At 39.8% G+C, this 22,427-nt stretch overlaps 1 protein-coding gene across 2 annotated transcripts; it reads right to left on the bottom strand.

The window, feature by feature from the left end:
* Positions 1-4,222: 4,222 nt before the first annotated feature.
* LOC308129767 (uncharacterized protein) lies at positions 4,223-21,290 on the bottom strand. 2 transcript variants are annotated; one of them, XM_080495837.1, is made up of 8 exons: positions 21,104-21,290; positions 12,194-12,304; positions 11,565-11,821; positions 10,243-10,335; positions 8,294-8,414; positions 7,906-7,958; positions 6,852-7,001; positions 4,223-5,494 (listed from the first exon to the last, which is right to left on the bottom strand). In XM_080495837.1, the coding sequence occupies exons 1-8, from the start codon at positions 21,186-21,188 to the stop codon at positions 5,300-5,302; spliced, it is 1,065 nt and encodes a 354-aa protein (XP_080351963.1). In that variant the 5' UTR covers positions 21,189-21,290; the 3' UTR covers positions 4,223-5,299. The 2 variants fall into 2 exon arrangements, with proteins under 2 accessions (XP_080351963.1, XP_080351964.1); XM_080495838.1 differs by having other exon boundaries at positions 11,565-11,767.
* Between the last annotated feature and the right edge of the window lie 1,137 nt (positions 21,291-22,427).

The raw sequence follows: 22,427 nt of genomic DNA, 5'->3' as shown, positions 1-22,427 counted from the left end.
GGCGGAATGTTTCCTTTAAAAAAGCCCCGCTGGTACTGGTTGTTACTTGCTACAAACCACTTTTCTCAACACATATTTCACACTTCTATGGCAGAGGAATTGATTGTTGATCTCTGTGTTTTTCACTTTAAAGATTCTCAGTCATCCATATCGTCGTATATCAAACTTGCACGAGGGAAAAATACACAATATTACTGGCATGGGTTTCTGTGTTGTTTATATGTGTATATTGAGACTCCTCATGTGGCCACATACTATAGGTCACAGCTGAATAAAGTGTTGTAACATCTTCAATCTCCGCTAAAGTCTTGTTTGGAAAATTCTTGAGTTTACCACTCTGGAAAAACCTCAAGACTTTGACCTGTTATTTTTTTTATTTTCCTTAGATTGATACATTATGAAAGTTGTGTTGGCTGATGCGTTATTTCATGATGCCAAAACTAAATTACTAATATACTCTATATTTGTCTGAGACAAGCAACATAAATGGCTTAAGTGCAGAAGCACTGACATATTTTTCCTGTTTGGATGTTTGCAGTAATGGGCTGATGTGGCTGTGTTTGGAGTCATCTACCATCAAACAACACGCTGACCTTTGTTCCCACTCAGCTTTGCAGCGGCTATACAGACAGTGGCAGCGTCTAGCTCAGCAGGATCGGTAAGTGAACCATTACAGCCAGTACATATAGGCTGTCGGACTGGAGCAACAAGGGCCGATAAAGGTCATATCAGCTTGAAAGACGGCAATACAGTAGTTAATTTACCTTAGGTGCGCTCATAGCACACACATGCAAAAATCTGACTTTTTCCACACATAAGTCTCTCCAAAAGGTTTTGATGTAAATAAAAAAATAAAAAAAATAAAAAAACCAGAAGACTTTGTAAAAATGTGTTGCATGGCGAAATGTTTACAGACGTCAAGAAGCCGTATATCACTCCTTGTTTTAACATTTTCCAGCAGACTATTTGTTGTGCAAAACACAAATTTAACAGTGACTACTTTATATTTGTCAGAGAATATATTTTCTGATATGACATAATACACATAACTGGGGATACATCAAACATTAAAATTGTATAACAGACTTGATGCTTATTAATAGCTATACATCAGTGACCCCAAAAATATTATAGTATAGTATTGACAATATTGTAACCAATCCAAAGCTGTATATTACAGTAAAAACACAAGTTTTTTTTTTTTACGAATATTTGTCATCTTTTTGCATACAGCATAAATGAAGAGGTTGAATATGTTTGAAAGCACATTTATGTTGCTACAATCACACCACAGACATAATTATTAACATAAAGAAATTGCACTCACTTCCATGCACATGGTATTGTTATAGCGCAATTAAAAACGACTTGGTTATTTTAGCTATTCATGTGTAATTGAAGACTTTTAGTGACACATGTGCTGAACTACATTGCTGTATATTTTAGATGACACTCTCCAAAACCACACAATCCTTAAAAGATCATCACATCATTGGCTTGGACGCGGTTTTGTTTTTGAATAGCAGAGAAAGTTAAGTGTATCTGCGCAGTCCCAAATGTCCAGACGCCGCCCCTCAAGTGAGAGGACCCCACAGTGGTGGCTCCAGGCAGGACAGCGAGGCATCTCCCACAGGACCCAGGTCTGGTAACCGATACTCGGTGCGTTGATGGACTGGTCCACCCACCACCAGCTATTACCCAAGTAGCGTAGGCTGGTCCACAGGTGGCCTATCTGTGTTGTCTTGCTGGTCTGCAGGGCTGCAACCAACGCGGACTGAGAGAGTAGACTCATCAGTTCCATGTTCAAGTGACGGCAGTGCTCCACTGCCTGCTCCCAAGTCTTGTTTTCTTTCACCAAAACCAAGTTTCTCTGAAAGCAAAAGAAGGGTCTTTCTATCTCGCAGTCCATTGGACGCCAGCCTCCTCTAGTTTTTGCCACACAGTTTCTCCCATTTGTATTGGTTCGGTCTGCCCAGTTGAAGTACGATGTATTTGTTCCTCCAGTCCACTTCCAACTGCCGCTGGCGTCTCTGTAGAGACCAATCCAGATTTGAGGCAAATCATTTAAATATTGGTCAAATGCAATGTCTGCCTCCTCACTGTTGATTGAAGACAAATCGGTGTGATGCTCTCTGCAGTATTCCCTGGCCTTTGACCAAGTAATTTTCTTGTCCATATAAATATGCTTCCCAAAGAAGGTGCATTGAGTCAACCTAAGGAAACCGAAGAGAAAGAAAAATCGACATGCAGCGTTCTTCATATTGAATTGATGTCGAAGTTCCCTTTTCTGTAATTATCTCATCTTTTCAAGGATCTCATGAGGACTTGAAGTAGCAGCGAGCGCCCAATCATATCGTATCCTTTTCTGTTATGAAAATACAGAGGACGGCATGTGCAGGTGTACTAATACAAATGGGAGCATTCAAATGTTCACAAATGAAGTGAAATGGAAAGTAGTGGCTGAAGATCGTTGGGTCGTATTGGCAAATATTTCCATTCGTCTGTCCCAAATGGTAATGGGAAACACATCCACTTTAAATATATATTTGTGTATTTGGTGCCAATGTGTTCAGGAAATAGTGGCAGTCATTTACTTTTAAGCAATAGTCATTTGAATTTACTAAATGTACTGTAATAATGTAAATAAAAAAACATTCTTACAAAAGGTGACCTTACAAAATGGCTCATGATGAAGTCAGAGCTAAACCAATTAAAGCACCTAAGACTGAAACACTGCTTCATGAGGTTTTAAAGGAACATAGTTAAAAAATGTAAAGTTTTGAAACGTCAACAACCATTGAGCACTTGAACTTCATATTTGAAGTGGTGTGTTTAATAGGCATGTCCTTTTTTAATCACTGCACTGCAATGCTTCTCTTGAAGTACAATTCCGTCTGTGATGTCACGGAAACACTTTACACATTAAGTTGTGAATAGCATATTAACCCCCCCCCACACACACACACACACACTTGCACACACATGCACACGCACGATGAACACCCAAACTGTAAGGTTTAGCTATTAAAGCTATTTTCTGTGCTACCTCAGTCAAAATATTGATTTGCATTTCAATGGATTAGAAAAAAGACTGACAACCTTGCATAATGTACCCATGTAATCATAGTAGAAAGTGCTTCCTGCTGGCGCTGCTAAATTCTGTCATTCTTTCAAATGTTCCAAAGGACTTTAACATTTGCTTCACGTAGTCTTAACAGTTCAGTTTAACTCTGTTTTAGAACAAGCCAATTTGATTTTCCTTCATTTTTTTTTTTTTTTTTTTAAATCAAGAAGGATTTGCATGTAAAACATCACATTTAGTTAATTAGATTTTTTTCACTGCTGGGCTATAAAACGATTCTTTTTTTCAAAAACTGCAAATTTTCTTTCAGGTATTTTGTTCAGGATAATGCGCTCATTACATTTTAAAGCTTAATTTTTTTCTATGTACATAGCAAAATGTTTTTTTTTTTTTTTTTGTGGCTGCTTTGTGGGGGAACTGCGTTCACATTTCAATGCAGATGGAAGTATTTGCTGGAACACCTGGCTCAGGTGTATTTTTTATTTATTTTTTTGTACAAACTGCTGTTTTAATCTCCAAGTAGTTGGGTTGACTTTAGGGGACCCGAGGTGTTGAATGTGCATGTCTACAATCCCACACTTTGCTGTATCATCCAGAGTTACCATCCTTATGTTAATCTACTTAAAGCTTGTTTATTCAACTCGTAGTTGCATTTGTATGCAGGTCCTTAAGCTGCAAGTCAATTTATCATTTCCAGCAGAGAAATGGGTTTGTGCTGGCTTTTCATGCTGCAGAGGCATAAATCAGTTTACACAGTTATATTGTGGAGACACCTTTTGAGAGAGAAAAGAAAGTCTTTGTAAAGTATATCGTTTCAGAATAAATACATGATACTGGGTCAAGATTTGGGTTGTAACGGGTCATCAAATTCATAAGTCTCGGAGAGTGATGGTGTCTTTTGCGAGTTGTTTTCTGAAACAAGCATTGCATCTTGTAATGTGAAAAAAAATGGTTTCCTGGAAATGTTGGGGATTTCTCGTGCATGGAATCTTTCAATTTCCAAATAAAGTAAGAATGATACAAGTACATTGAAGACGGCCTGCAAATATACTGTCAAAATGTACTTAAGCACAGGCCTTGCTAATGCGTTAAGCAAGCCAGTTGTTTAAAAGAGAGGCAAAAAAAAAATACCAGTGATGTAAAAAATGTTTTATATCAACAAGGACATTAAAGGCAGTCTCAGTAATGCTGAATCTGCTATGCACCTTCTGCTGTGTAATAATTCAATGGCAGTGACTTTCTAACTAAAAACCCAGTTTACGTGTCTTCTTTAAACTTAAACTTCTTGCTATGTTTAGTCATTACCTAAAATACAGACAGTGGTAACAGTACAAAAATTGACATTTGGTGAAAAACAAACAAACAATAAACTGTACAGCAATGAAGAAACATACAACCATAAAACCAGTTCAAATTTGCTAATTTTCAATAACAGAATTGTCATAAAGGTCAAAATACAATGGTGTGAAAAAATCTTCAGGTGTTGCTTTTTTCACATAGAGTATCTTATCAGCATAACTCCGTTCCATAATCAAAATGATTAATTTCTTTTTTGTATGTTAATGATAGGTCAGGTCTACCTTTGGTTTCTGTGAGGAACACCAGCAAGTATCCATCTTAAAATTACAGTTTCAGAAATGTTTCAGCAAATCAAAACCATCAAAAAATCCATTTTGCATTCACTTTGAGGCAAATATGAGATCGAAAAAGAAAAAAAAAAACCTTAAAGCAATGAGCCTCAGCCCTTTTTTACAACAATACTCAAACTGGTCTGCCTAGCTTCATTGGTTTCATTGTCCCACAGTTGTGGATGGAAATATTACAGCATTTTTCATTCAATTGTCAGGGACCAACAATACAAATTGGGCGTTATGGGGTGGCTCTACAAAGAGTGTTACAGCAAGACTGTGAAAAGTCAGTCAGCGTATGTCGGCCCCTCTTCACCCCAGCAAAGGTAAATGTTCCCCAACATTCACATTACAGGCACTATCTTCATTGTCATCATAATGTCAGCAAGACCTTCGTCATCGTTGTCGGCGTCATTGTCCAGAGAGATTCGGGTGAAGGAGGGGACTTGAGAGTTACGGTGAGGACTGAATCAGGTTGAATTTGCCTCAGTGTTTGCACACCGGGGGAGCATGGGGGGGGGGGGGGGGGGGGGGGGGGGGGGGGTGGAAGTGGGGGATTGCTTGGACTGGAGGCAGAGGGTGTCATGATTCACATCTCTGTATCAGCCACCGGGGCCTGGGCTGCAGAGTGTCCATTAGTGGTGGGGGTGGGGGTGGGGTTGGTGCCATTCTCAGGTGGAGACTCTCCGTTGACAGTCGGCTTGTCAAGGGGCTCTTGAGGCAGCGGGGCCACAGACACTAGGGTATTCGCCTGGTTTTCCTCATCCACTTGGAAGGACTCGGCCTACAGGCAGCCCGGATCAAAAACATATGGTTAGGGTTTGTGTGGGGATGAGCAGAGTTTTGAAATGTGCATACATACATTTTAAATCTTGAAATATGACATGCGAAGCAACAAGAATGTGTGGTGATTGAAAATGGATTTGTTTTTGAGGGTGTTGCTTTCAAGTAAACACATGCATTCTTTGTTAATGAGTTTTATGGTCTTCAGCTGTGTATGCTCACAGTAGGGTGTTGGTAATTGTTTTACAATAGGCACCTTAACAATGCAAGGAGATTATTTTTTTCTTTTTTACCCTGTTTCTCGGTGAAAATACTGAATGAGTACTTTACATGGAGATCAATGTGGTGCTCGGTTGGTAATGACTTTGAAGGTAATTATTGACTTATTTGATAAATAAGCCCTAATTCAACATATTGTTTTTGTAAATCATCACAAGGGTGTGCCACCATGTGTGAATGTTTAAAAAAAAAATGATGTCATGAGCTTGAGTCAGAAACACCCCCCCCCCCCCCCCCCAAACCATCTGTAACCCCCTGGAAATGGGAAAAGAGAAGGGGGAGCAGAAGAAAGAACTGAAGGCTGCTTTGAGTTATTGGACCTATGAGTCAAGCATGTCTTCCTTTACTTCAGGATTTGACTGGAGGATAGCCAGAATGACCTCAAACCTATACCTAGTTTTTGTTCAAATAAACAGTCACAATGTATAATTTCCTCAGTGAACTCGACCACATTATCTAACGTTTGTGTAGGAAAAAAACCAAAAAGCTCTTGCCTGTTCTCTTCTAAATCTTTTCAGATGGGTGATTTTTACTCTAATAAGAAAAGAAGAGAACACTGTTTTTGGCTGTGAAGTAATGTGCGGTTGCATATTTGAACTGCTGCTTGTCCCTCCCCAGCAACTTTCACAAAACACAGAAGGTAAACTACATGCGTTTTGATCACGTCTCCCTTGATAATAACCACACGGCTGCTGAGTGTGGTTAGGTGCAAACAAGATGTGCAGGGGAGGGTTTAAAGGGGAGCTTCAGAAGATGGTGAGTTTTGAAATGGACATTCTTTAAATCAAGGATTTTTAGTTGTGTTCAAAACTGTTACACCTCAGTCAGTCACAATTGGTGCAAGAGTGCCACCATAGGACCTGTGTGTAGTTTTGTTTAATGGACATGCAGAAAGAAATTGTTCAGTGGTTTAAAACCTGAAAGGGTTTTAGGTTTTTTGGGCACTGCAGCGGCGGGATGATTTCATACTATGTTCTTTTGTCAGTGGTTTGTTTGATGAAAATATAATGGCGAAGTTGTAATCAATCAATGATTGATGGAGGATCTTTTAATGTCTCTTGCACCTTGCGTACACTCACCAGTCGAACCCCTTTGGAGTTTTTGCGGTGCGTCTTGAGGTAATAACCAGCCACCAGCAGTGCAGCCAACAACAGTCCAGCCAGCAGCAGAGAAACCAGCACCAGCTTTGAGTTCTTTCCCCAGCGAGGAGCAGCCTCCTGCACATCGGTCTGATAACAACAAAATGAGAGTAAAATAACATCGCTCAGCATTCACCAAAGTTGAGTAAACCCAGTAAATGATTAAACTCACAATAGAAACCAAAAAAGACTCCCATGAAGAATGGAGATTGGCTCCATTGTTTCAAATGTGTAACATTATATCTAGTTACGGTGGCCTATTGTATTGGAAAGTTAAAAAAAAGAAAAAAAGGCGTGGGGGGGGGGGGAGAAAGAGACCAAAACAACCACACCCAAAGCCTTGATGGAAATCTACCATGCAGTATCAACAGTGTGACATCAAAGGCAAATGCAATCAAAATGACTTTGTGAGAAAAGAGTGACTGTGTCTGCAAACTCTTAGGTTGCTAACAAGGTCATTCAGTGTGTGTGTGGTGCGCCACAGAGGGGAATGTAGAGTATATTGAATACAGAGAGACGGGTGTGACAGGCACACCCGTAACCCAATATTGTTCCCTAGGTATTAGAAAATGTGTTTTCTAGCTGACAAGTGGATTGTTTGTGGGCTTTTTGTTTGTCACATCAACTGTCAGCCTGGCAGCTTCACGCTTTTGAAATATTCTACAAACTCGGGGAGTGTTTTTCTTCTCCCTGGTGTATTTTCCCTCTCAAGTTTGATTATGAGTCAACCAGAAAATTCAGCTGGCTGAGTCAGTGTTGGTTATTGCTAGAGGACATTTATTTTACAAGCCGTTCGTGATTCATGGTGTGATTTACTATGTTTGTTAGACGTGTGAAAGCCTCGGTCATGGTCTTAGAACGGCACTTGGAGAATTACACACATTCCCCTGAACAAGACCCCACGGTACCCAACGGAACTGGTCATGTTCCCAGAAGTGCTTTCATAAAGAAATGTGTGTGGTATGTTTGCATTATAAATTAACTGGTACTTTACCTTGTCTTTAATGTTGTCGTTGTTGAACTTGTTAGCCATTCTTGCAACGTCAGCTGTGGATACAAATGTTTGAGTTTATCCTCCTTTGACATTATAACTATTACTGCTACTACATATTTTTTTTCTCAAATCATGCAGCCTGAATAGAAATACAACAAGAAACATGAAACCCACATAACTACTAAAACAAAATGGTGTCTTTTCAAAGTTTAGAGCAATATACTTTACATGACAGGTTACACTACATAAATAAAATGCCTCCCCGTAACAGCTGCTCCTTACAGTTTACATCTTTACCATCTGACTGCTGAGGATTTTTAGCAATAAAACTCTTCATTAAAAACAAAAAAATAAATCAATACAAAATTAAGATAAAGTTGTTACTGACCTTCAACATACTTTCCAGACACAATGATTTCATCTGAATTGTCTTCCTGGTAAATCTCCAGTTTACAATCTTCACCACAAAGCTCCATAAGAACACTTTGAATTTTCACTTTTGTATCTTTCTGCAAAAAAGACAAAAATTAACTAATTAGTACAATAATGGCTCGTTTTGCATTTGTGGACCTCAACATTCTAATTCAACAAAATCTGAATTTCACTTAGTATTATTATTTACTAATTCTAAATCATTAGTTCATCAAGGCACCATTCCTTCAGTGCTGCGTTTTAATTTTTCTTTGCTCATCCAATCTCCAATATCTTCTAACGTCTTTGTCAATAATTCATTCAATCCCGAATTCAAAATTTGTTGTAGTCTGTGTATAATGTACTCTGATCAGTTCCTGCCTCCAGTTCAAGAGAACATGGATGGCTTTTTCTTTTCTTTTTAACAAAGTGTATTAATAGTAAGGGCACAGCGACCTCCAGCCAGAAATCTTAGACTCAGGGTCCATATCCAATGCCTTGATTTGAAGATGTGAACAGATGTGAATTCATGAGCAGAGCAGCAGGTACAGTGCAGGCAGATGGAAAAGTGTTGCTTATCATCGTGCAATATGATCAAGGAAGTGTCCGATCGGCCTCACGTTTTCTGCAACAGAGGACAGTGGCCTGAAACGTGTCGTATGCCAACGCATACCTATCTCTAGCTTGAAGAACAAGGAGCCTTGAGGATGGTAGTAGTTTAGTTCCCATATTACAAAAAAGGATATGAACTGGAAATGTCTGGGCTTAGTTCTTTTAATTCTTCTTGCTCTCACATGAGTTTCTAATTGACCAAAAAAAAAAAACCTTAACTATCAACATTTCTACTTTTGTAAGTTCTTCACACCTGCCTGAACCACAGTAAAGTGGGTGGATGTGGGATATCCTCACAGTGCTTGAATTCACATGGCAACACAAGGGCACACACCCATCCTCCTGGCTTCAGACCTCTCCCTGGAGCGATATTGATTCAATGATTTGAGGTAGGATTCATCTTAGATCTCATTTATCTTCCCTCCAACCCGTGGTGTCATGCACTGCATTTTGCAGCTTTGATATATTTTCCCCTTTTAGCATTGTAGTTGTTAAATTTACTTCATGCATATTTTATGATGCAAAAATGCTCTTGAGAGAGAAAAAAAAAGTAAGAATAGATTGTCTTTAGTTGATGTCTTTGTCCACACCAGAACTCCTGAGTTGTTTTACTGGTTTGCAGCTATTTATGCATTGTTGAAATGTTAAATAATGCATTTTCTGCTCTGGCTACATGAAAGGTGCAGCTCGCTCAATTCACATCTCGTCGGTTTGGACCATCACATGAAAGCTGTGATTTCTCCAGACCTCAAAGCTCTTATCCCTAGACTCTTAAGAATGTATACTTCTAAATACAAACACACCCACACAGATACCCACACCACTGCTCCAGGCCTCTATACATTATACATTATACAGAAGAAGTGAGCCCACCCATTGTGCTGCCTCCATCTGCCCCAAAGCACAATCCTGTGCCCTTGGTTACATGCAATGAAAATCCTCTTTCGAGCTTACAACTCGGTATTGATAAGCATAGATGGACGCATTTATTTTCTGCAGCGACACTGATAATATTGATTTGTGATGTAACAATTACTGTGTCCAAAAGGAGGTCATGTTTACAAAGTTGATTGGCAAATCACAATAGCAGCCAAAGCAAGCCAATATTTCCAGCTCTGCAGGTCTGGTCCTTTGAAGATCCTCTGCTTTTTTTTTCTTCTTTTTTTTCTCTCCTCTATCTGCTGCGGACCACCTGCAGTTTAATATCTGAGTAGTTTTTCTATCACTTCCCCCTTTCAAACACTTTTCACTGTGCATCACATGTACACCGATACGTGCGAGACAAGACAGGAAGGAAGCGCTTTCAAGACTCACACAAGTGGACGATTCCTTGAGTTTCAGATTGACAGCATTTTTGTCCTGGACAGCCTCTTTGTTCACACAGATGACATCTTCCTGTGGCACTACCTAGAGAGAAAAAACAGAGCTCCTTAATTTGCTCATGACATCATTTTTAATATCATCAGTCTCGTAACTACTTTATGGCATCAGATGTATTTAACAGAATACTAGGTTTGAGTGGTTGAGGGTTTTTTGTGGGGTTTTTTGGAGGGGGGGTGTTCTTGGCTTGTTTTTACTATTTCTTTTATGTTTTCTTTTTTGTGCCCGAGATAAGCATCTTTACATTGTAATTCACTTTCAATTAAAAAAAAAAAAAAAAAAAAAGCAATCCACAAACACACACATCTGGTTTAAAAGGCAACATCAAATAGAGATAAAATGAAATAAAACAAAGAAATCCTAATATGTAGCCGATCTCATGTTTTACATTTATATCGTGTGCGAGTCTTACACGTTTTTGTGTTTTGCTTTGTGCAGTCATTAATATACATCTGTGACAATTCAAACCAGTTCAGCATTCCACTCAGTTTTCACCCATGTCTTATCAACACATTAAAAAAAAAAAAAAATCCCAAACTGGAGATGATTCATCTGTCAGTATTTAAGTTGATACATGCAGTTCCAGTGCATTGTGGTCCAAATCAACGGAACTGAAAACATCTAAGCTATTGTTTAAGGGCAAATTGGGCTAAATATCTAGAGAAAAAGCACATGAAAACCCCTGCCATTGATTTTCTGTCATTTAATAATTTCTCGTCCCATTCACCATAAAATAATGTGGTTGACTTGTTTGACAGTTCCATGAAAAATAAATGGAATCCCCAACTCTCACCGGTTATATCATCAGTAGAAATTATTTATGCAATACAAAATAGTTTCCCATTTGTGACTGCACGCCGAGCATTGGTAAACAAATGTAAGGCAAATGTTGCCTTGTCGATGCACAGTTGTCAAGAGCAGTGGTGGCTGGTGATGAATTTCATTGGTATGGCTCTATATTATAATTCAATTTCAGCCAATGTTGTGGTAATTTAAATACAATGGGTTTAGAAACCACATTACAACTTACAACACATTACATCTGGCCTTATTGCCACTGGTTCACAGTATGAAACTGATTCAAAACATTGCCATTCCAAGCTCCTTAGTAGAACGAAAAGTAGAATTAAAAATACAGTTCTTTGAAGTAAATAATTTAGTAACTGCTGTCAAAGTCAATGTTGTTAAATTGTATTCGCTAAACCAGTAACATTTATGTCGAATAATTGCAAATTGACAGTTGTCCTTTGTTTTACCTGTGGCTTGATGTGAGGGCCATCGCCTCTGGGGGGAGCTGGGGCGGGGGTCTCTTCATCCTCAAAATTGGGTATGATGGTATGCACCTCGAATGTGAATTTGGTTGGCTCATCAGCTGCCTCCTCACGAGCTGCGGGGCTGCTGTCTTCATTGTGTCCTGCCTCCTCTGCAGCTGGAACTACTGTTGCCTGATCGGTGGACTCTAGAGATTCCATAGTAGGGAAAACCAAGATTTGAACTTGTGGATCCTCTGCCTCTGAAAAGAGCAATTTAACTCTGATGGTTATTTCGATACAGAGAGCACAATTCAGTCATATTCTTCACTGTTGGTGCATGTAATTTGCTCAGTTTGTAAAAGAAAAATGAATGCAAACTCAGTGTAATTATAAAGATTTCTTTCCCAAATTGCTTTTTATTTTTAGGTAATACTTGATGTTACTACACCTTAAATATTATATATAATTCGAAGCTTTTTAACTTGCCGAGTAAAGTTAATTCATCACAATCAGATAATGATGAGTCATTTTTATTAGTGAGTTTTCCCTGAATTGTGAGCCCAGCGCTCGCATTATAAAATCAATTTGTTGAGTGGAATTCAGAAGCATTTATCATGTTCAATGTTTCTTACCGGGAGTTTCAGTTGTCTTTGGGATCATGTCTCCTCGCACAAATGATTCTGCAGCCACCACAGGCGACACCGTGCCTGTGACAACCTCGTCTTCCTGCGCCACGACTCCCGCTGTAAAATCAGAAACGATATAAATCATTTTATTTGGAAAACGGACTCAGTATAAAACACTTGTATAGATGCCATATAATTTAATCTATGACAATCCACCGACAAATGAAAATGTTAAAGTGCTACTTCTGGTGGGTTTATGTCAAAGAGCACAACATCTAACCGCATTATCATTCTGTTTTTCTCTGTTTGGAGCGCTCTGCTGCCATTTCAGAAGAGGATTTGTAGATTTTACATTTTATTTCAATGTTGAAGAATCACTTTCTAAATCCAACACTGTATGCTACTGTATATAGTCGTGTTTTAAAACCATGCAATCAACCAAGCAAGAGATGTTATTTGTGGGAATCCAATTTGTTATTTGGTATAATTAGAAATGTCTTTTTTTAACAAAAGGCATCCTTCTGAGTAGTGTCCCAAGTCCTGATATGGAAGCGAAACATGAAGTATTTTTCAAAATGGGTTCGATTTACTGCTGCGCTAATAAAGCTGATGAAAGATAAACCATGACCTAAGCGATGTGAGGTTATAGCTTATAGTTTTGATTATCTGCAATGTTCAAGTGTGCTATCTTAATGCGTTTTTATAGTAAGACCTCTGGCAGGAGAGCTCTTCAGCATGCTCATACCATGATTTCTTTGTGTCCCTGGAGCCCACTGTGGTGATGGAAGATTAGGTAATGGATCTCATTTCAGCAGATAACTGAACCTCTTAGATCAGTGGATTGTATCATGGAGTGATTTACTTTGAAATGCAATCTTTCTCACTGCGAGATTTTACAAAAGGTACTCTGGTTGCACTGAGTCACTTTTAGGTTCGTCTTAAACGGAATATCCAAAATGTATTCTTGTGAGTGGAAGGATTTTCCACCAACCTTGTTAAACCGTTACCCTGATTAGCTCTGCCAGCTAATGATGCCATTGAGCTTGTAACTTTTTCCACATTTTGGAGTTATGCAATGGGCCATCATATCATTGTTCATTTTCATGCAGTCCGATGACTTCAGGGGAAAAAAGTTCTTGATAAATTGCTGCACTGAATTAAATTATTTGTGTTGCGTGAGCTGAGCTGTAAAAAGAAGACGTCTTATCATTGTTAAGATCCTTTGATTTTCCGTGCTGATTTATAAGAAGTGGTACCACACCCTGCAGTCACCAAGTTAATGAGCCAAAGGTCTTTAGAGCTGTGAGTTGTCTGGGTCAAATTGCAAGGATACAATCCAGAAGTCATACCAGAGTACTGAACCTTGGTTCCCTTCACCAAGAGCCGTCTTTCTCTCCAGCTAACGACAACAGCATTACCTCATTCTCCAAACATTCCCATGATGCCTTATAACTGCAGATCTCATTACGTCTGCTCTCTTATTCTGTTATTCCTCACTGGACGCGAGATTAAAACATGTGAACACTGAGATTTATAATCACTATCTAACTTGAAAAAAGTGCTGCGACGGACTCCGTTCACAACACAAGCTCATTTTAATCACTGCTTCACTTTCATGAATGCACACAGTCAAATTAATATTTTACACCTAAACAATTCTCAATTTTTAATTGGGGGCACTGAATAATGCTAATTATTCGCGCTTTATTCGAAGCATACTTATCAGTGATGTCTGTTTTTCCAAGTGCAACTACAACGAACCAGGTTTTAGTATCAGGTCTGTATAGGGTTTTCTTCCCCAGGCAAAGCATGTGAGCAGTAACACAATAAAGCTGGTGTCAAATTACAAGCACTCAGTCAGTACAGAGAATTGGCAGGGTTTTTCAAGATAAGCTTTCAAAATGCCACTCAGCGGAAGATGGGTCTTCGAGAAAAACTGAGTGTCATTAAAAACGGTTGCTTGATGGCTCATTACAGATAGAGAACTGCATCATAGGAACTTGGAAAAACAATCCCAAAATTACAGTAAATATTTTTTTATAAGCACAATATGATCTCTGAGAGTTAAGGAAGAAAGTTTGACTACTAAATTCATCCTGAAACTTTTGTCGTCTCCCTGTATTCGTTATTTATACAAATGAAATGGCACCTGTGAAGAACTCCCAAATATTTCATAATCAATGCTACATTATTGCACGTATTCCATAATACTGGGAAACTATGAAAAGGCCCAAACAAGACAGCTCAATAAAAAGTCATGCTGTTGCAGGCCGCAAAGTGTTTGTAAAAGTTATCTGGGAACATCGTTTAAACCTTGCTGCACAAAATGTGATCCAAGTAATATTTATTTATTTTTGCTCCAGTTAAGGCTTTAAAAACAGTCTCCCCTGATGGTGCCAGTTGTTTTCCTTCCTCTGTTGCTCTCTTTTGTTCCACAATGGCATCATCTCTCAATTGTGTCTTTTTCAGGTGTTTGCACATGTTGGGCACATACATTCACACAGTGATGGCACTGTGACACATGTCTGCCAACTTCCTTCATTAAATCACTGTGACAGACAGGTGCCACAAGCAAAGAGTAAATACTCTGTGTGTCGTGTTAGCAGGAGGGGCGGTAATCTCCAAGGAGGTCTTTGAGCGTGTTTAGTGTTAGCAACTGTCCATTGCAGCTGTCTGTCATGCAGTATCTGTTGTGCACTTCGTCATTGTTTTATTTCAAGGAAAGCCCATCACAGGCACTGCGTGTAGACTTTCTTTAAACAATAGAAAATCAAAATCTTTCTTCTGGTGGATGTGGTCAAGTTTCACTACACGGATGTGATTGTACAAACCACCATAGACTACCATTAGTTCTTTGGCTTTCCCAGCCTGGAGGCTCCAGCTGCCATCCCTCATGTGTTTCCGGGTGGTCTGTCTGTTTATTTTACCAGAAAGGATGAGGTTGAAAATGGGTGAGATGGCCGAGCATAAATAAGGTTTTTCTCATACAAATGTGACATACAGGAGTGCAGCAGTCCTAAGATTGAGACGTGTTGTTTCAGCCCTGTGATTATCTTCTGTCATCGAGTGAAGATTAGTGGACTGGAAGGAAAACTCCAATGGTGGTGTTGTGAAATATAAAAGCTCAAGATTTTCCTCTTTGCCGATGAGTGTCTTTCAGGGTTTGGTTATTCTCCTGTGGGGATTTTGAATGTATGACTGGAAGCGAATTTGCACCCCTTCACAATCACATCAAACACTCGGTTTGAGTTTCCTAAATCACGGAGAAATTTAAAACCACATTTTAAGAAAAATGCCAAGTGTTTCCCTGCTAATCTTGTGCTAATCATGTCATAAAACCTCAAGTACACTTGTAAAGCTTGGCCTCAACATTTTCATAAACTAAGAAGAAGTAAAAGAACCCCTTGATTTCGCTTCAGGCACAACAAAACACATATTTCTGCAACACTGCCAGCGCTGCCCAGTTCTCTGACCAGCCATCACTCATTACACACAAACAAACTTCCCAGAGAGACCAAAGACCAGATGGAATGGAAGCTCTGTGTATAATTGCATCTTAAGACCAACATTTACAGGACCAGTAAGATTTGAATGGCTGCCTTTTATTACATTGTTTTGAAAATAAAAACCTTAGCTGTATCTGGAATTAATTTCAGACAGCCACACCATGCGTGTTAAGGTTATTGCAGAACTACTAAGAATTGTCTGTTAGTAAACTGTTGATTAGACCAAAATGAACGACAAGTTATTTTTGTTATATTGAGGTTTGTAGCATTGACCTTTGTGCTGTAATTGATACACTGATGTTTCTGCTGTTTTCTGCCACTGTGCTTCTGAAGTGAGGTCTGTAGACAATTCTGAGAAGATGACCTCTGAACCCATCCCCATCACACGTCTCTCGGCTGTATACCCACAGACTCAACAAGGGCAACAGCTGAAGGTCGTCCTTCACTGCATTTACTGATATACACATACACATGATACATCTGCTATTTTGACATCCCCTTCACCTTGTTATCACCACTATTACGCACAGTTTTTCCATTTATTTTCTGTATGTGTAATACGAAAAAGCAGCCAAGATTTCAGTCTGCAGTTGTGCATTGTAAAAATACGCGAAACAGAGTTGTTCCAATCAGATCCGATTCCCCGTGTTATTCAACGTAGACTTCATGCTCCTTTGAAAAGTTTCCCACCAGTTTGCTCTGAATGACTGCTGCGGTCTGGCTCTGCTCCACCCCCCGTCTCTTGGGACTCTGGACGGAGGAATGCGGCAGGCTTTGGAAGAGGACGAGCCCTCAGCTCCACGCCCTTCCCTCTCCCGGCCCTCCATCTCTCTTCATTCTGTCCCAGTCACGCACTGCTAATCCCAGGCATCTATCGAGGTGAGATTTAGGTTTTTTAGGTCTCGCACCTCCTTGACCACATACAGTATTTTTAACCAATATGCCAAGGGTTTATTTATAACTGCTTTAATTTCTCAAGAATGCTACATCTATCTTCAGTCTTTTAGGGCTCTTCTATGGTTTTTGTAACAACTCAAGCCATGTAACTTTCACATGAGAGTGCATTTTTCTCTATATCAATTTTGTGTTTCTTCGGTAACCTCAAACCCAGAAATCCCACCAGAACAGTGCTTCACTGACCAGATTACTTTGAGCATTTCTGAGGGACATATGGCGTTTTCATGTACGTGAATAGAAAGCCCCCATTCATCTGCAGCTACAGTAGATGTTTCACTGAGTATGTGAAGTATGCGCCAGCTGTTGGATGTTTTCAGTTGATCGACCCTCGTGTGGCTTTGGCCTCCAGTTGTAGCCTGACTTCCAGAAAAGTCCAGTGCGAGGTGTCCTGGAGGAACAATTATTAAAAATATGGCATCTTGTCCCCAGGGGCCTTGGCCTCTCCCTGCCTCTGTCGAGGAAAGCCCAATGATTTGTAATGGGGCATGGAGAGGTGATAATGGTCTGCACACATCAGTGGACCACCATGCCAAAGCCCCAGTGATGGCAGTTCCACACTTGACATGGCACATGTACTATGTGATAGTTACCACATGGCATGGAGTTTTCTCACGCAACCAAGACTTTTTGTATTAGTTTCACAAAATGAGTTGGCAGATTTCTTCATCTGCACACATTAATTTAATACATACTTGAATTACTGCCATTATTTGAAATGATCTTTAAATTCTCTGTAGCATCCTTCTGAAATCAGTTGAATACATATTAAATATCAAAGGGGACCATTTCTATACAAGATTTTCTATAATCTCTTCATTCCCACACATTTTTGAGTGAACTCGGAGATAATTCTTTGAAACATTTTGAAATTTCAAAATCAATAAAATGTATTGTTAAAGTTCTCAATTTAAACAATGTAAGTAGGACATTTTGATTGTCTATACTTACTATATTCCCAAACAGAAATACACAATAATGACTTAAATCTTTGTTTAGCTAAATAAGCAATGTTTTCATGATTTAGTGTCCTACTACACTTCAACCGTGTATTTAAGAGCATGCTGAGGAATGTGACTTTGGAGCATGGTCCCCATAGGATTAAGCATGCTCTGCAATTCTACCCTCTTTGAAACAACAGACTGCTGACCCCTCTATCTTGACCCTCTCACTCAGCCCTCTCCACGGCCCCTCCCATGTCAATTCTGTCACAGCGATTAATGGCAGTCCAGGCCATCCTTCTCGTGGTGGAAAGCCAACTGGATCTTATGGTTTTAATCAGGCCAGCGAAGCAGCATTTACCTCACCCAGTGCTGCCCGGCGGCAGCAGTCACCCAGCCCCGACCCCGAGGCCACTGCAGACCCTTATCAAGAGTACAATGTCGGTTTCTGGGGACCACAATCAGGAAACATGACATCTGCTTTCAATTGTGAGCATTATATCACTCCCACACACCACCCCCAACACACACAAACACGCGAGCCTGCTAAAGTTTCACAGGCTTGTACATTACCTAGAATAAGCCTGCCTGGTTTGAGTGGATGCAGGTAGACTGTTGGAGGATCCTGTTGCCGAATGAGGCATTTTAGGGTATCGGTAGCTCAAAGGCTTAACATTGATTTTTATCGTCCAAAAATGGAGACGGAGTATATCTGTTAAAAAATCTAGCAGAGTTAATTATTTGCACACACGTCCCTGGGTGGTATTGAGAACCGCTGATTATATCTCATTTAGACATTGAATTGGAGTGCACTTAGATGGTGTTAAAAGATTTGTTCTGTGCTTCTTAAACATTGATTACTTGCATTCAGGGTATTTTCTACATTACATTTCTACAAATGTAATCGGATAATCTGCCACACAGCTGTTTTTACCTTTTTTTAATCCTATATGAAGCTCAGGAAACTTATTCTTCACAATAACTCTGCGTGTTTTGTATTTACCATGTGCACAGTCATTGTATGCAAATACATGCAGCGTAAAAAGAAAATTCACAGGGTGGAATAAGTTCAAAGACTAAGCCCCAGAGAGTTGAGCTGAGCTAAGGCTTCCCTTATTATAAAAGTAGAAAAACATTATTCCAAGTGAATGAGGATCTTATGTTTGAGTGTGTATGTGGGTGTGTGCTCCCAGAAGACTGCTTGCTTGTCACCAATGGCTCACTTGACTCCAGGATTTAACTTGGCAGCATTTCTAGAGTACTTTCTTCATAAGAGGGATGAACACTCTGTTGTTGACATTGTTTCTGTGATTCTTTGGTGCATCTGTTACTTCAATAGGTACTACACAAACAATGATTCATATAATTACATGCTCTGGACTTGGCATTGAGGTTGGGCAGGGTTCATTGCTTAACTAGAGAGCCTGCTCAAACCACTTCACAGTGCAGGCAGAGCTTAAATCGTATGACGAAAACTCTTTATAACTGCAGTTTCCGGATACAAAATAATTCTAGCATGACCGTTTCTAAGCATAACACAGAGTAAGTCTGTCTTTCCACCCTATATAGTGCTTTCCCCTCTTACAGCTTGAGCAAAGATATTTGCTAAACTGTTTCAGCAAGAGGTTTCCCTCTGTGGTTCTGTTTAGCCAATTTGACACACGTGGAAGTCTGGGTAATAAGTACCCTCGATAACATCTGCTCTGGCTTCATCAGAGTGAAGCTGCTCACTGAGCTCATCTTTCTTCTACTTGCATAACTCTGCCCAGCTCACATCAGCCAGTTTGGAAAGACAAGTCAGAAACAAACCCGGAAGAACGATGCTACATGCTGTAGTTGAAATATAGTTTGCATAAGAGGCCTGCTTTTTCTTCACTTTGTTTTTATCTTTACAATATTTATATCTGCTTCATTGCTATTCATCTTTTTTTGACACACATTTGGCCCAGATGGAGTGTGTCGCATGTTTTGAGCTGCTCTGAGTTTACTGTGCATGTCATCAGACAGTTTTCTACATAGAATATATTCCTTTTGCTTGTGTTTGAAAATCCATAGGCTGCAGTGTAGATGCAGTTTCCACACAGCAGCTGTAGCTGGCTGCTGATGATCTCATTCTATAAGCTACACCCCATGAACATAACAAGAGGTTTGAATTAAATATCTCTGAGTGATTCATTGTGGGCCACAATCGAGAGCACTGGGGATGATGTGCGTAAGTGATGGTGTGGTGTAAGTAGTTCATGTGTGCCTCCACATTTTTCCAACATGTAGAGTTTCTTTTATGTCCATTTTCCCTTATTTCTCAGTCATTGTATAGTAGATATAGTGAGTTCCTTCCAGTGGATTATGGCATTTCATAGGCCATAAGTAGAGTGTGATCACACATCCAAAGTGATCTTTATCTGAATTTATAAGGAATCAAGGCAAAACAGCCAGTAATACATCCTGTAATACATCTTGCCATATGTCTTCAATGTGTGCTTGTTGCATATTCTTAACTTTGCTTGTTGAAGGAGATGCTACAGGTTTTATGCGTTGAGCTTCATTACTCAATCTGCATAAGAATTTTTTTCTCAAGTTAAAATTTCTGTTTTAATTAAAAAAAAAAAAAAAAAAAAACTTTTTGAAAAACAATGTTTTGTACAAACTCTGGCAACTATTAGACACAAAATACTAAAATATATACATTTTTTTCTATCAGTTGAGATGAACTTAAAAAAAAATCTGAGTCTATGTCCAAATCCAAACAATAAATAACATTGCTCCACTCCAGATGAACTGTTGTTTTGAGCATTATAGACCATAAGCCATGCAGTCTTGATGCGTTGCTTAACCTCCTTAGATATCCCCAAAAGCCTCATTAAATCTCCCACTCAATCAGCTCAGCCACATTTGAAATGCACATTAAAGTCCACACCCTTCTTTCACGCACGCTTCAGCTGGCCTCACATTACAAGCAGCTAAATATAAATACACACATTTCTCAAAGTCCTTGAAGATCATGGGAAGCAGGTCAGTAAAATAGCAAACATAACTCCAGGTGGAACTTCATAAATAGTTTTAAGTGAATAGCAGAAAGCAAGATGATTGCTAAGATCATCCTAAGGCTGTTATTTTGAAACTCTAATAGCAATTTACAAACCCAGAATACAGACTTGGATTCGCAAAATTGTTTATGACTTCACTGTGCCGCCAGACAATAAAAACCTCCTCTCTCCTTTGTTTGCCAAAGTGTACTCAAAACTCGTGTTTTCTCTCTGTATCTTGGAGAAAATACATCTCCATCATTCCCCTCCAAAAAATATGCAAAATCTTATGGTCCTCCTTTGTTTTGCGTATGGGCACATTATGATAACTTTCCAGAGAGTGAATGGGTTGTAGGGTTAAAACCTGGATTCAGCTCAAAGACCATTCAAATAATACTCCACCCCAAAGCACAACCCCACCCCTCCTGGCCCTGTCTTTACCACTGGATGGTCATACGATCTTTGAAAATTTGCAAGTATTTTTCTTACCATTAAGGACCAAGGCGATGAGAAGCAAAGCAAAAGTCAGCATTTTGCTGAACCCATCTTTTCTCTGTGCAGATGATGCTGCCATTCTTGTCCCGAGTGTGAGCACGTCCCGTGGGCGTGAGTGAAAGGAAAAGAGAGAAAAGGGCTAAGCTGGTTGAGCCGGAGCAGTTTAGGGTTTCCTCTTACCCAGAGCGGGACAAGGGTGGATAAAGCACTACTTGTGTTGTGTCAGTTTTTATATAGCCACCCCCCCTTTTCCTTCCCAACTAAGGCCCAGCCCTACACCCCATCTTCCACTGGTTACTTTAACCCTTCCCACGTGCCCCCACCCCTCTAAAAGAGGAGGCAAGACAGACGGAGGGAAAGAGGATAATGGGGTCTTGTTGGGATGTTGACTATTTAAAATGCATTCTTTAAATACCTGCTAAATTTAGATTATTTATTTCGCATATGCAAGGATTGGACAGTCCCTATACTGAAGTCTTCAGTGTAATCCAACTTCATTGTGAATTGTTTGATACATGATTAGAGAATTTACTGGTTTTCAGTCCTCATTACCTCATTCTTTAGCTCACATTGGGCCACATTGTCTGTTTGAACTGTGAACCCTGTTGGGATGGGGGCAGTAATCTGCCTTACAATAAAAGGTGATAACTGACAAAAGGCTGTGACACGCAGGCCCTTAATAGGCTTATGTAGATAGACCGAGGAGCAGAAAATCATACTCGAAACAAAGATGCAATACACTGTTATGCAAATAGTATTAATCCATTTTACTGGCATGAACCCCCCCACCACCACCACCTCTTCCCCACCAGTACTTCCAACACTCAGCAAGACCATCAATCAACAACCGACATCTCAGTAGTTGAGACACCACAGGATCTGCTTAAATCTTTCACACTTCCACAAAGTCCTGAGAGCATCTACCCCCACTGCAACTTGAGAGTATTTGCTTTGCTTGAGTTAGCTCTGATGCTAACATTTCTCATGCTCTCTAGAAATTGCACATCTGGAACCACTGGTGAAGGTATGCTAAATGAGTCGTTAAAGAATAAAAGGACCCACCCTTGAACGCCAAGAAAGTCGCAACAAGCAGCAAGCTGAGAAAAAGATTCAGCAGCAGAAGATGCATGCTTTAGGAACACTCATGTAATTTGACACCAGTGCCAGTACCCCCTTGTACCCCCCCCCCCCCCCCCCCACCTCATCCTTCTCCCCCATCATCCCGTTTCCTCTGTTTACCCAACCCTCCCTCCCCCACCGGACCTCTATCAAACATTCAGCTTTAACAGCAGGGTGTTGAGATGGGCAATTGGCTCCT

The sequence above is a fragment of the Blennius ocellaris genome (genome assembly GCF_963422515.1).
Source record: "Blennius ocellaris genome assembly, chromosome: 4".
NCBI lineage: Eukaryota > Metazoa > Chordata > Actinopteri > Blenniiformes > Blenniidae > Blennius > Blennius ocellaris.
Note: the sequence above shows the minus strand (reverse complement) of the source record. Positions and strands in the feature narration are given on the sequence as shown.